The following is a 13,292-nucleotide window of genomic DNA, read 5'->3' as shown; positions in this document are numbered from 1 at the left end:
CTGCAGAATCACTCAAAGAACTGACTGTTCAAGCCACAGGTATTCAGGTCTGGTCCAGGATCCACACTTTCTGAGAACTTCAGAACACAAAAACCCCTTGTTTCATGAGCTTGTGAACTTAGAAGTTGCCTCTTTTCTTTCCTGACCATAGAAAGGTAAATACTCAAGCAGATGGGAAACAGGAGAAGATAGCAAGGCCCTTCCTTCATCATTATCATCTGGAAGGGAGTGCTGTCACTGAACACAGAGAACAACATCATGATGTCAGCTGTGAGAACAGAAGAACATCAAAGGGATCTTGAGGGCAATAGTCTCTCCCAGTTCCCATCTGTGCATGCCCTCTCTAACTACAAGACCTGTCTCTGCACCTTCTCATGACAGTCCTATAAATGCAGGCTGGCTCCTCACTCCCCACATACTTGGGCTTCTGCTCACCAATCCTCCAGGGAACTCTCGCCATGAAGACACTTGTCCTTCTCTCTGCCCTTGTCCTGCTGGCCTACCTGGCCCAGGCTGATTCTCTCCCTGAAGAAACTGAAGAATCTAAAAATGAGGATCAGCCCGGGTTAGAGGACTAGGATGTGTCCATCTCCTTTGGAGGCCCAGAAGGCTCTGCTCTTCAAGATGCCACTGAGGGGTGGTAAACAGTTTGATAGTGGGTTTGAGTTTGCTGAGAGAGAGAGAGTTGAAGATGTGCCTTGAAATCCTGTCAAGAGAAATCGGGCTCCCTTAGGAACTCCATCTTACTTCCTTCTCTTTCTTAATCACAACAGTATCAGTAAGGGGGAGGAAGTCAATTGATTTTCTTTCTCATAAGTCTTTTGCTCTAAAAACATTGAAATTTTACCAGAATGTACAGCAATATACTGAGTAGATTCTTATAGAACAAATTGAGTAGTCTTAGGTTTAAAGAGATAATTTTATTTTGTTAGGAGAAATTGAAGTCAGTGTTAGTGTTCACCCAAGTATATGATGTGTTTTCCTTTGATGGTGAGAAAATGAGCATACAAATTATAGACATATAAGAATGGATCTGATGTTCTGCATGTTGTCAACACACCTCAAGTACATTATTTCACTTTCTGTTCAGTTGACCATCGGCTGGCTGTAATGTTACCCATGCTGTATCACGCATCTTTGTAGGCTATATAGTATCTCATCCTGCCAACCTCCGAACTTGAATCCTGTTACTCTTTTTTTTTTCATATTAACAAATAGATGTGTAAACAGTTTTATTCTATCTAGATCCCTTTACTTTTCTCACTCTTTTTTTTTAATTTTTTAAATTTTTATTATGTGTTTTAATTTTATACATCAGCCATGGGTTCTCCGGTCTTTCCCCCTCCTGCCCCCACACCCACTTTCCCCCTCCCCCCTCCCCTACAGGTCCCCATGTCCTCCAGGACCAAGGCACCCCTGGGGATTCAGTTAAACCTGGTGGATTCAGTACAGGCAGGTCCTGTACCCTCCTTCCAGGCTAAGAATGTGTCCCTGTGTAAGCCCAAGGTTCCAAACAGTCAGCTCATGCACTAAGGATAGGTCATCTGTAGACTGCTGGCAATGGTCGAGAGAAAGCCTGATCTGACCTAGTCTGGTGATCAGATGACTAAACACCCTAACAGTCTCATCCAATAACTGATGGGAGTGGATACAGAGATCCTCAGCCAGGCCCCAGATGGAGCTCCAGGTGTCCAACTGAAAGAAAGAAGAGGGACTGCAAGACTGTGAATGGTTGAGTCCATGATTTCAAAAAGCACAGGGACAAATAGACAGACAAAAGAAAGCACATGAATTATGAACCAATGGCTGTGGAGCCCCTAGCTAGATCAGACCCTCTGGATAAGTGAGACAATTGAATAGCTTGATCCTGTTACTCTTTATGTGTCTCCAGCCTCAAGGAAGCCTCTGAAATGCTACTGTCAAAACTGATCCTGCAAAATACTAGAACACATCAGTGGGATCTGCTCCAGGAGTAGGAAAACCTATGTGTTCTGCTGCCACTGAGCATAAAGACCAGAAACAACAAGAGGACCACCTGAGGCCCAAGAGAGGACTCTGATTACCATTGCCCTTGTGTTTCCCCTTGGTCTCCAACAAATTTCTTGCATTATGTTCCATGTGTATTTGCATTCTTTCAGTATTTGCTATATGAATCAGGCAGGACTCTGGATATCAAGTACCAGAACCTTCAAGGAAACCTTTGCAACTGATGATCCTTCTACATTACTCTCTTGACTTTTGACTCTGCCTTCATATAGATTCAACTCACACTCAAAGACATGCCTACATATTAAGAAAAAAATATCACTTTGAGCTTCAGGTTTATACAGTCCTAATCTTAACTTTTCAGAGAGCCATAGTCTCCTTATAAAGTGTTGAAGTTTTAGTGATCAGGCCTGGATTATGCCTCTTTTCTAACCCCTGGGTTGTGTTTGGCTCCATAGAGACAACTTTTCCCAATATGAGGAAATGTTAGTACAAAGACAGAATGGGTCTGAACAAAACCAAAGCAACCCATGCTATGATGTGCACATATTCGCATCATAGAATAAGTGGCCTATCCAAGGCCTTATGGAGAACCTACTCCAAGGCTACATCCAGGATAATGCAAGAAAATTCACCAATGCAGCTAGGGAGTAGGAACAATTCTTATCCACCTGAGGGCTAGCCTTTTTCTATCTGAGAATATTTGAAAATAAGTTTCTATCTATGTGAATCGTAAAATAAGGAAATACACATGATTTCTGGTGGTAACTTTCTCTTTTACCTCATCTTAAAAATGGTCTCTGGCTGGGCAGTGGTGGCACATGCCTTTAATCCCAGCACTCTGGAGCCAGAGCCAGGTGGATCTCTGTGAGTCAGAGACCAGCCTGGGCCACCACATGAATTCCAAAAGGCGCAAAGCTACACAGAGAAACCCTGTCTCGAAAAACAAAAATAAAAAAATGAAAAATAAAAAATAAATTGAAAAAATGGTCTCTGACTCTTCTGTCTCCACACAACTACATATTTTCACACTGCTACATTGTCTACATACAGCTACATATCTTTCTTTACATACATATGATGGTACATCTCTATACACAGTTACATCTGTTTTCTCAGGGCTACATATCTTTCTTTTACATACAGTTCTCTTCTACATCTCTTTTCTTAATAGCTCCATCTTCCTTGTCTCCACATAGTTACAAATCTCCACACAGATACAGCTAAACATCTCATTTATATAGCTCTCTCACCACACAGCACTTTACACAGTTCCTAGGCACTCTACAGAGCAGCAGCTCTCACACAGCTCTACGCAGTAATATCTCTTCCATACCACCACTGATCTCTCTTCCAGCTAAATCTGGACAATTATATGTTTTATTTCTCATAATAAAACATGTGTCTCTTAGGCTAGTAATGTCACACTGACTTACACATGTAGCTCTAAGTTGGTGAGGGATCCGAGCTTGTAAGTAAACAGTTGACTGAACCTTAAGCCTGTAGCATCATCTGAGGCTGGGACTATGTGCAAAAGTAAATTACTGAAAACATTATGTCTAAGGTTGCTTCAAGCTCTGATCTTGAATAAGCAAAACAACAGCTGGAAAAATGACCTCATGCATTTGTCTCTAGGGGCAACCAGCCTGCTTTGAATCTGCTCTGAAGTCTAAAGTTAGCTGTCTGTGTAAAAGGCTGTCTTTGTAACTGAGAATCCTGTGTCAGTCTAAGTAATGTAAAATATCCCAGGATTATTTCTATACATTAAAATTACATAACTTAAACAGAAATCATAAACTGACCATCCACAACAATATATATGTCCAAAGATGTAAAACACATTACCAAAGGACTGTGGAAAGACCCCCACAGAAGTTCTTAATAGGGAGTGATAGCAGTGGTACCCTAGATAGTTAGAGACAGAAAACAGTTATTTACAGTCAATAATCTCACAGCTTTGCCAAATGCGGACCCCCAACAGTCACTCATGGGTCTGATGGGTTTTCCCCAGCTTTTCCAAATAGGCTAAATGTCCTTGCAACACAGGTATTGGAAGTACCTAATAGAAATTAACCACAAAATATTAGGACATCACAAGTGACCATTAAAAAGGGCAAGTCGGTCCTGCAATGCTACAACTGCTGTTGCATCCCAAGATCTCAACAGTGGAGTGCTGTCTCCTGATCTACTCACTGCATAGCCCAAGGACCTGTAAGTAATGAAAGTCCCTTTATTTTCAAAGAATGGATATGTCATTGAGGCCCAGCTACAACAGACTACCTAAAGGCAAGGGCACTCTGGAAGAGCCTACATGTGCAGACACACTTCTAGGGCGCTTCTGTGTGGACCTCTGTTGGCTTCTAAGGACAGTAGTCCTGGTTAAGGGGAAATTCACAAAGATGTCTTACTTATAGTTTAGGTAGGGAGAAAAATATCATCTTAAAATGTGTTTTTATTTTAAGAAATATCTCCTTGGGTCACCTACCATTTAGTGTTTGACTTGGTTTAGGCTTCAGATTTGCACACGTTGCCTATACATAGATAATAGTTCCTTTTTGTAATTTAATTTAATTTTACATATCAGCCATGGGTACCCCTGTCTTCCCCTATCCTGCCCCTGACCCCGTCTTCCCCCCAATCCACCCCCCAATTCCCATCTCCTCCAGGGCAAAGACTCCCCTGTGGATTCAGTTCAACCTGGTAGATTCAGTCCAGGCAGGTCCAGTCCCCTCCTTCCAGGCTGAGCAAAGTGTCCCTGTGTAAACCCAAGGTTCCAAACCACCAGTTCATGTACTAAGGACAGGTCCGGGTCCCACTGCCTGGGTGCCCAAACAGTTAAAGCTATTCAATTGTCTCACTTATCCAGAGCGCCTGATCCAGTTGGGGGCTCCACAGCTTTTGGTTCATAGTTCATGGGTTTCCATTAGTTTGGCTATTTGTCCCTGTGCTTTTTCTGCTCTTGGGCTCAACAATTCACACTCTGACAATCCCTCCTCTTTCTCGACATTTGGACTTCTGGTGCTTCCTTAGAAAATTGGGAATCCATCTCCCCCAAGACCCAGCTGTAGCACTCTTGGGCATATACCCAAGGAAAGCTCAATCATACCACAAGGGCATTTGCTCAGCTATGTTCGTATCAGCTTTGTTTGTAATAACCAGAACCTGGAAACTACCTAGATGCCCTTCAACTGAAGAATGGATAAAGAAAATATGGTACATACACACAATGGAGTACTACTCAGCAGAGAAAAACAATGACATCATGAGGTTTGCAGGCAAATGGATGGATCTAGAAAAAAAAAAATCATCCTGAATGAGGTAACCCAGACTCAGAAGGACAAACATAGTATGTAGTCACTCATAGGAGGATACTAGATGTGAAACAAAGATGACTAGACTGCTACACAACTCCAGGGAGGCTACCTAGTAAACGGGACCCTAGGAAAGACACAGGGATCACCCAATGACAGAGAAATGGAGGAGATCTACATGAACAACCTGGACAACAGTGGGAGTAATGAGGGGCAAGATTTGAGGGAAAGGAAGCTTAGGGGAGCAGGAGTTCCCAGCTGGATCAAGAAGAGAAAGGGAGAATGAGGAATAACAGACCATGATAAATGAGAACAGGAATAGGCAGAGTGCTGGAGAGGTCCCCAGAAATCCACAATGATACATCCTCTGTACACTGCTGGCAGTGGTTGAGGGAGGGCCTGATCTGACCTAGTCTGGTGATAGATGACTAAACACCCTAGCAGTCGTCTTGGAACTCTCATCCAATAACTGATGGAAGTGGATGCAGAGATCCTCAGCCAGGCCCCAGGTGGAGCTCCAGGTGTCCAACTGTCGAGAAGGAGGAGGGACTGCAAGAGCGTGAATTGTTGAATCCAAGATTGCAAAAAACACAGGGACAAATAGCCAATCGAATGGAAGCACATGAATTATGAACCAAAGGCTGTGGAGACCCCAGCTGGATCAGGCCCTCTGGATAAGTGAGACAATTGAATAGCTTGATCTATTTGGGAGGCTCCCAGGCTGTGGGACCGGGACCTGTCCTTGGTGCATGAGCTGGCTGTTTGGAACCTTGGGCTTACATAGGAACACAAGGTTCAGCCGGGAAGGAGGGGACTAGACCTGACTGTACTGAATCCTCCAGGTTTAAATGAGTCCCTAGGGGTGTCTTGGTCCTGGAGGACATGGGAATGGAGCGGAGCAGTGGGGGAAAGGTGGAGGTGGGGGCGGGAGCGGGGAGGATAGGGGAACCCTTGGCTGATATATAACCTAAAACACATAATAATAAAATATATGAAATAAACATATACAATAGTTTATATTTATAAAATATAAAATTGGGGACTGGATAACTTCAATTATCAAAAATAACACTGAAAATACACTGTGTATTTGAGGCAGGTGGTGATGGTGCATGCCTTTAATTCCAGCATTTGGGAGGCAGAGGCAGGCAGAGCTCTGTGAGGAACAGGCCAGACTGGGCTACAGAGTGAGTTCCAGAAAAACCTGTCTCAAACAAACAAACAAACAAAAAATGTGTGTTTTCTTCCCAGGCATTGTAATTCTGGGGGATGAATAGTTAATACTTTCAGTAACAAAGGAAATAGATGTTTATCCATTTGTTGATTTAAGAGTGGAATGAGAGACAAGGAAATAGGAAATTGACTCTCAGGTGAGGCTGCTGATGCTCTGGCCTCTCCTTAGGGAGTATCTGCAAATTCCTTCCTTTCAGTTTCACAGCGTCTCCTTAGGATATCTCTGCAAATTCTTTCCTTTGGGTTTCACAGCCTCTCTTTAGGGTGTATCTGCAAATTCCCTCCTTTCAGTCTCATAGCCTCTCCTTAGGATATCTCTGCAAATTCCTTTCTATGGGTTTCACAGACTCCTCTTAGTGTACATGAGTAAATGCCGTCTTCTGGGGTTTGATGTGAAGCCCATGGAACCTGATTTTTGTATACACTCTAGAAAGAACTAAAACAATATTTATCACATGGCACCACCAATAATCCAAATGCCCTATGGAAGTTGAGTGAAGAAAATTGTTCCTTAAAAACTGTTGATGTAAATTAACTCAAAGGTATTTATGAAGGTATTTTTGTCTCCTGTTACTTGGTTTAAACATTTTTTTCTTAAAAAAAAAAAAAAAAAAAAAAAAAAAAAAAAAACTTACTGGTCTTTTGTTTTTATATTATGATTTCTAATGCTGTCTTTTGTTTTATTTAGCTAGGGGTTTTGTTTGTGTATGTGTGTCTCCACATCTGATGAGTATCTCATGCTTTTCCTTTGTTTTTTTTTTCCACTTTACACTTGTATGTTTGTTTGTTTTGTCTGCTTGCTTTCTAAAGTGCGAGGGAGAAGGTATCAAATTGGAGTGGTGGGGAGGATATGAAGGGAGATTTGAGAGGAAATACTGTGATCAGAATATATTGCAGCAAAAGAATAACTTTAATAAAAAGTTAGAAACAAATAAAGAAATATTGGTGTTGTGTCTACATATCAACTGCAAGGAGAAATGAGTACTGAAAGCTGTGGCCCATCTTAGGGTTCTGCAGTGCCATGAACACCAGTCTGAATGTCTTTGGAGCAGAAGAAAAATCTGGCGTCCTGAGCACACAAATTGGTCAGGTCAAGATGAGAGGTAATTGTCCAGGATCAACTTTGGATCATCCATGAAAAGACTGATGTGTTGGCTGAGGATGGAAAGAAGATTGTGGTACAGAAGGACAGAGAAGAAACAGGAACAGCCCAGGAAGGTGTCACCAAAGTCACTTTGCCATCCCTGACTCATCAGTGCCATCTCCAGTCCTGTGTCCTGTGCACTTGCTGGGCGAATGCACATTCATGTAATGTTGCTGAAGAGAAAGAACTTGACTCAGGATGCGATTTGGATGGCATGTGTTTATGGCAGGAAATCACTAACAAAGAACGTCCAGGTTTACGAAAGTCAGGGGGAATAATACAGGTGTCGCATGAACTGTTAGAAGGTCTTATTAATGAAAACTAACCCAGGAGCCAGATATTGGGGTGAACGTAGAGAAATAGAAAAAGACACAGCTACCTCACTGTCACGACTGCCTCGACCAGCAAGGAAGACGCAACACCGAGCTCTTCTTTCAGCAGTTTACTCAGGAACCTTGAACCAGGACCTAAATACCCCCTGGGTGGCCAACCCCAGCCTGCCACGTGGGCACTTCGGATAGGTCCAGGTTCATGGAAGCAAGCCATATCCTAGGACCAAGCCAAATATGGAGTTGTTTACTCCCGAGAGCACTCACCATCGGGAAGGTGGGGGCAGAAGCTGGCGCCATCTTATGGGTGCGGCTGTGTGCAGCTCTCTACACTTCACCTCGCCAATTCCTCAGCTCATCTCTTCCTCAAACTGGAAGCCTCTGAGTCATCATCCAAATGGACCTCACCTGAACTGCTGCTAAAAGCTAAAAGCTTAACAAGACTCTAGTTCCTAGTACTCACGCCTTATATCCCTTTCTGCTTCCTGCCATCACTTCCTGGGATTAAAGGCATGTGTCGCCATGCTTGGCTGTTTAAAGTGTGGTTTCCATTCCTCTGGAATGCTAGTATTAAAGGCATGTGCTACCACTGCCTAGTCCTATGATTACTATAGTGGCTGTTCTCTGATCCCCAGATAAGTTTATTGGGGTGCACGATTACTAACCACATACAGGACTTATGAACTATGAAGTTAATGCCAGAGAAAATTATAACCTTTCAAAAATTCTGTAAAACCTAGGAAACAGTGCTAATTTGTTAAATTTGTGAAGAGCTTTTAACACCACATATTAATCAAATGTAAAATGAGCAATAACAAGAGTATACCAGAATCTGGAAACTATTCCTCCATGCAAATACAGCACTAACCCATACAAAAAAAATACAAATAGCACTTCAAAGGAATACCAATTTTGCCTATCAAATTAGAAAGTATATTTTTAAAGTTATCTAGCCAGGTGGTGGTGGTGGTGGCACATGCCTTTAATCCCAGCTTTTGGGAGGCAGAGGCAGGCTGACTGTTAGGTTGAGGCAAGCAGCATCTACAAATTGCCTGGGCTACACAGAAAAACCATGTCTTGAAAAACCAAATTTATATATACTTAACACAAGTTGATTATTTTCAGCCCCAAATGAATCACATCAAATCCCTACATGTGCAGAGCAGGATGTGGGTGAAGTGTCTGAAACTGTGGTTGGAAGGACACAGAAATTCCACCTCAATCTGGTCCTTCATGCACATCAAGCAACTGGCTCTTCCATGGAGATTATAGCTGGTACAGGGTTCCTGACCCCACAATACAGGAAAGAAGAGAGAAAAAAATATAAACAATAGAAAAATAAAAATATGATAAGTCAAATGTATTTAATATTAAAAGGATATCCTACTATGAGGGATTTTGTTTATGTGACCAGAATTCTGTTTGTTGTAGATTCTAAGCAGGATGTCTTCCAGGTTGTCAGGAATCATAGGTGGCCAGTATTGCACTAAACACAGGCTGGAGGAAAAGACAGTGGACAGGGCTAATACCAACACTTCTGGAGGACAGTCCATTGGACACAGTATCTATGAGATGTGCAGAACTTGATGAGGTTTCTAACAGAACTCAAGTGGGATATGGTGTTTTAAATTTCAGGTTCATTTTAAACATTTTCATGAGAGCCACGTACATGAAAAACACTGTATCTACTCTACATCTGGCTCTCTTTCAACCTTCCAACTCCTCCCACATCCCCATCACGAATACACTACAACTTCTTTAATTGTAATTATAACATATATATGTATATATCCATGTTAATAAATTTGGAATGCTTACAAATACATACATGCATGTATAACAGAATCCATGTAACATTGCTTATATATCCATGTGTATAGGACTAACAACTTGGGATTTAGGACAACTGAAAATAGGACCTTATAAAACAAATCACCTTCCCTATAAAAAATAATAAGAATAATCAGTACAGTAAAGAGGAAGTTCAGAGTGTGGGAAAGATCTTTTGCATAGCTATACCTCTAATAAGGATTATCATTAAGCATACACAAAGAACTAAACAGATAAAATAAAGATGTTAAGAAAACAACCCAATTGAAAATGAGCTATGGATCAGAAAGAGAGTTCAGAGGAAAAATAGATATAAAAACACCTAAAATGAGATCAGGAACATTCAAGGTGTTCTGCCTGTAGTGTGTAAGCCCAAATCAGAGCAGATTCCTCCATGGAGAAGGGAGTTGAGTACAAAAGTCCATTCCTATCAGTTGTTGTATTGCCAGTTATCAGCTACTTCGAGAGGGGGAATGACTCTTTTTGAGTGTATCCCATGGGAAATTTGCTATATGAAAAACCTCATATCTAAAAACATATGGGCAGCAAAAAAAAAATTGTCTAGGGAGATTTAAAAATGGTGGGGGGGGAATAAACTTGTGTAGGTAGAGAAGGTGGTAATCTGGGAAGAATTTGGGGATAGATAAGTATTTTCCCAACAGGGTAACAGCTTTTAGAAATGTTCAAAAAACTAATAAATAGTTAATAAGTATATTTAGAAGTGTTCAACATTCCTAACAGTTAGAGAAATACAAATTTAATGTTCTCAGAGGTTTCATCTAACCCCAGTCAGAATGACTAAGATCAAGAAATCAACAGACAACATTTGTGGGTGAGAGTGTAGGGAAAGAAGAACCCTCATTCAATGCTGGTAGGATTGCAAACAGGAACTACAGAAATCAGTATGGAGACTTCTCAAAGACTACGAGGAAATCTCCATGTGGCACAGCTGAAACACTCCTTGGCAAATGCCCAAAGGACTCAGCATCCTACTCCACAGATACTGGCTCAGGCATGTTCATTGCTGCTGTGTTCACAATAGCTAGTATTGGTGGAATTATTAAGACCACACCACATAGTTAAAAGGGACATTTATTTTGTGGGGTAACTTAAAAAAGAAAGGATAGGTTGCAGGGTCTGGCAAAGGTATAGCACAGTCCAGAGGTGTTCTCTGGAGAACTCTGCTCGGTCTACCTCCAGCATCCAGGGTCCCAGAACCAAGAGAAGCCTCTCCTCTCCATTGTGGGTCTTCAGCTTCTTCCCTCAGCCCCGCCTTGTGGGCGTGAACATTACCAAAGCTTCAATGGTGGTTGGAACTTCCAGGCCAAGGCTCGGATGGCTACCCACTACAAGCTAGAGAAACAACCTCAATGTCCTCCAATAGAAGAATGGATCCTGGAAATGTGGGACATGTTTCTGAGGGTGAGTCCCACCTAAAGGACAGGAGTGTAGACAGACAGGGGAAGTTGCTGGAGCAGAATTACTAAGATGTGACATTGTATCTAAACTCCCATTTACTCTTGATATGACTACTAAAATGTAACTCAGACTTCTTTTATAAGGGATTCATTGAAGGTTCAATTAGATAGCTTGGAAGAGTCCTGATTAAGCCACATAGAAAGCATTAAAAAAAATAAAAAAGAAACAGATTCTTTTTCTGCAAGGAAATTTATTGGAGAAGGAAAAACAATTGAGGTGTAGTACAAGAGAAATGACAGATCATAAGGTCTCAGAGCACATGGAGATCTTGTCTCTGATCTCAGCGGCAGCAGAATATGTAGCGTTTGGACCCTTGCCTGCAGATCCCATTGACACGTTCAAAAAATTTGCAGGATCTTCTACAGTAGCAAGTCAAGATTCCTCCCCTGGCTAAAGAGACAGAGGACATCAGGCATTAAGGTAGACTGCAATATACAATAGTGTACATCACTATAAAGTTTCACAATACAAGGAAAAGAGTAGGTTTGTTTGTGTTGAAAACCTCACAGCCAGCACATGATCAACTGAAAACACTGGGAAATAATACACTGAGTAAGTGTTGATCCCATGCAGCACTTGAAACCCATGTCACATTCATCCACATTTTTATGTCTACATGACCCAACATATTCATACACTGACATATATAGTGTCATATTTTTGTTTGTGTTCTGAAACATAAGCTTACCTGTGAATGAGAGAAGCAGAGCAGAAGCCACAAAAGACATTTGAATGATTTACTTCCTCAAATCCTCAGACCAAGTAGAGGGAGATCCTGTCTCCATCTACCAATATCCCCATTACCACTTAGCAGTTAAAAGTGTGAATTCCCCAAATTCTAGGCTTAAAGTCATGGACCTGCGCTGCCTAGCTCTTAGGGTTAACTATTGGCTACATCCAATCTCTGGGCAAGCATTATTAGTCAGAACATAAACAAAATACCATACAACAGATATTTGGTTCTTAACTGTATTGTTCAAAGGAAAGCAAAGTTTTCTTTCTATAAAAAAAAAGTATCAGTTGGGTAGACAAAGGGATAATCAATATGTTGTACACTTTAAATGTTTTCCACAGGCACATCTTCAACTCTCTCTCTCAGCAGACTCAAACCCACTATCATACTGGGCACCACTACTCACCTGCATCTTGAAGAGCAGAGCCTTCTGGGCCTCCAAAGGAGATGGACACATCCTGGTCCTCTACCCCTGGCTGGTCCTCACTTTTAGTCTCCTCAGTTGCTTCAGGGAGAGAATCAGCCTGGGCCAGGTAGACCAGCAGGACAAGGGCAGAGAGGAGGACAAGTGTCTTCATGGCTGAGAGTCACCTGGAGGAAGGGTGAGAAGAAGCCCAGTGTGTGGGGAGAGATCAGCCAGCCTGCATTTATAGGACTGTCATGAAAAGGAGCAGAGACCCGCCCTGTTGTTAGAGAAGGCATGCACAGATGGGAACTGGGAGAGACTGTTGCCCTCAAGATCTCTTTGATGTTCCTCTGTTCTCACAGCTGAAATCGTGATGTTGGTATCAGTGTTCAGTGACTGCCATCCCTTCCAGCTGATAATGATGAAGGGTCCTTACTATCTTCTCCTGTTTCCCATCTGCTTGAGTATTTACCTTCCTTTGGTCAGGAAAGAAAAGAAGCAGGCAACTTCTAAGTTCATAAGCTCATGAAACAGGGGGGTTTTGTGTTTGAAGTTGGATCCTGCTGTTCTCAGAAAGTGTGGACCCTGGACCAGATCTGAATACCTGTAGTATTATCACCCTCATGAAGGAAGACTCTGTGAATTCCTTCCTTTGGGGCCTTTATGGAGAAAGAAAGATGGCCCTGGTGAATCGAGCTCTAGTGGAGACAAGGGACAGAGATGGTCAGACTCAAGCTAGAGCAGGTTGTTCTGAAGGAGCCAGAGTGACCTGAACACATCTCATGAGGTCATTGCAGGTGCCTCTACACACTTTGGGAGCCATGAAATGATGTGCTGTGGC

At 42.1% G+C, this 13,292-nt stretch overlaps 1 protein-coding gene across 1 annotated transcript; it reads right to left on the bottom strand.

Moving 5' to 3' along the window:
- Positions 1 to 11,592: 11,592 nt before the first annotated feature.
- Positions 11,593 to 12,623, bottom strand: LOC118569073 (alpha-defensin 23-like). Its single transcript, XM_036166785.1, has 2 exons — positions 12,452 to 12,623; positions 11,593 to 11,693 (listed from the first exon to the last, which is right to left on the bottom strand). The coding sequence occupies exons 1-2, from the start codon at positions 12,621 to 12,623 to the stop codon at positions 11,593 to 11,595; spliced, it is 273 nt and encodes a 90-aa protein (XP_036022678.1).
- Between the last annotated feature and the right edge of the window lie 669 nt (positions 12,624 to 13,292).

This window comes from Onychomys torridus, chromosome 17, assembly GCF_903995425.1.
Source record: "Onychomys torridus chromosome 17, mOncTor1.1, whole genome shotgun sequence".
NCBI classification, from domain to species: domain Eukaryota; kingdom Metazoa; phylum Chordata; class Mammalia; order Rodentia; family Cricetidae; genus Onychomys; species Onychomys torridus.
This window is presented reverse-complemented; position numbering and strand designations above follow the sequence as displayed.

What these genes read in the sequence shown, in the direction of transcription:
- LOC118569073 (XM_036166785.1), bottom strand. Translation starts at nt 12,623, where the DNA reads ATGAAGACACTTGTCCTCCTCTCTGCCCTTGTCCTGCTGGTCTACCTG. An exon ending in CTCTGCTCTTCAAGATGCAG is followed by an intron (nt 11,694 to 12,451) that starts GTGAGTAGTGGT and finishes TAGCCAGGGGAG; the next exon opens with GAATCTTGACTTGCTACTGT.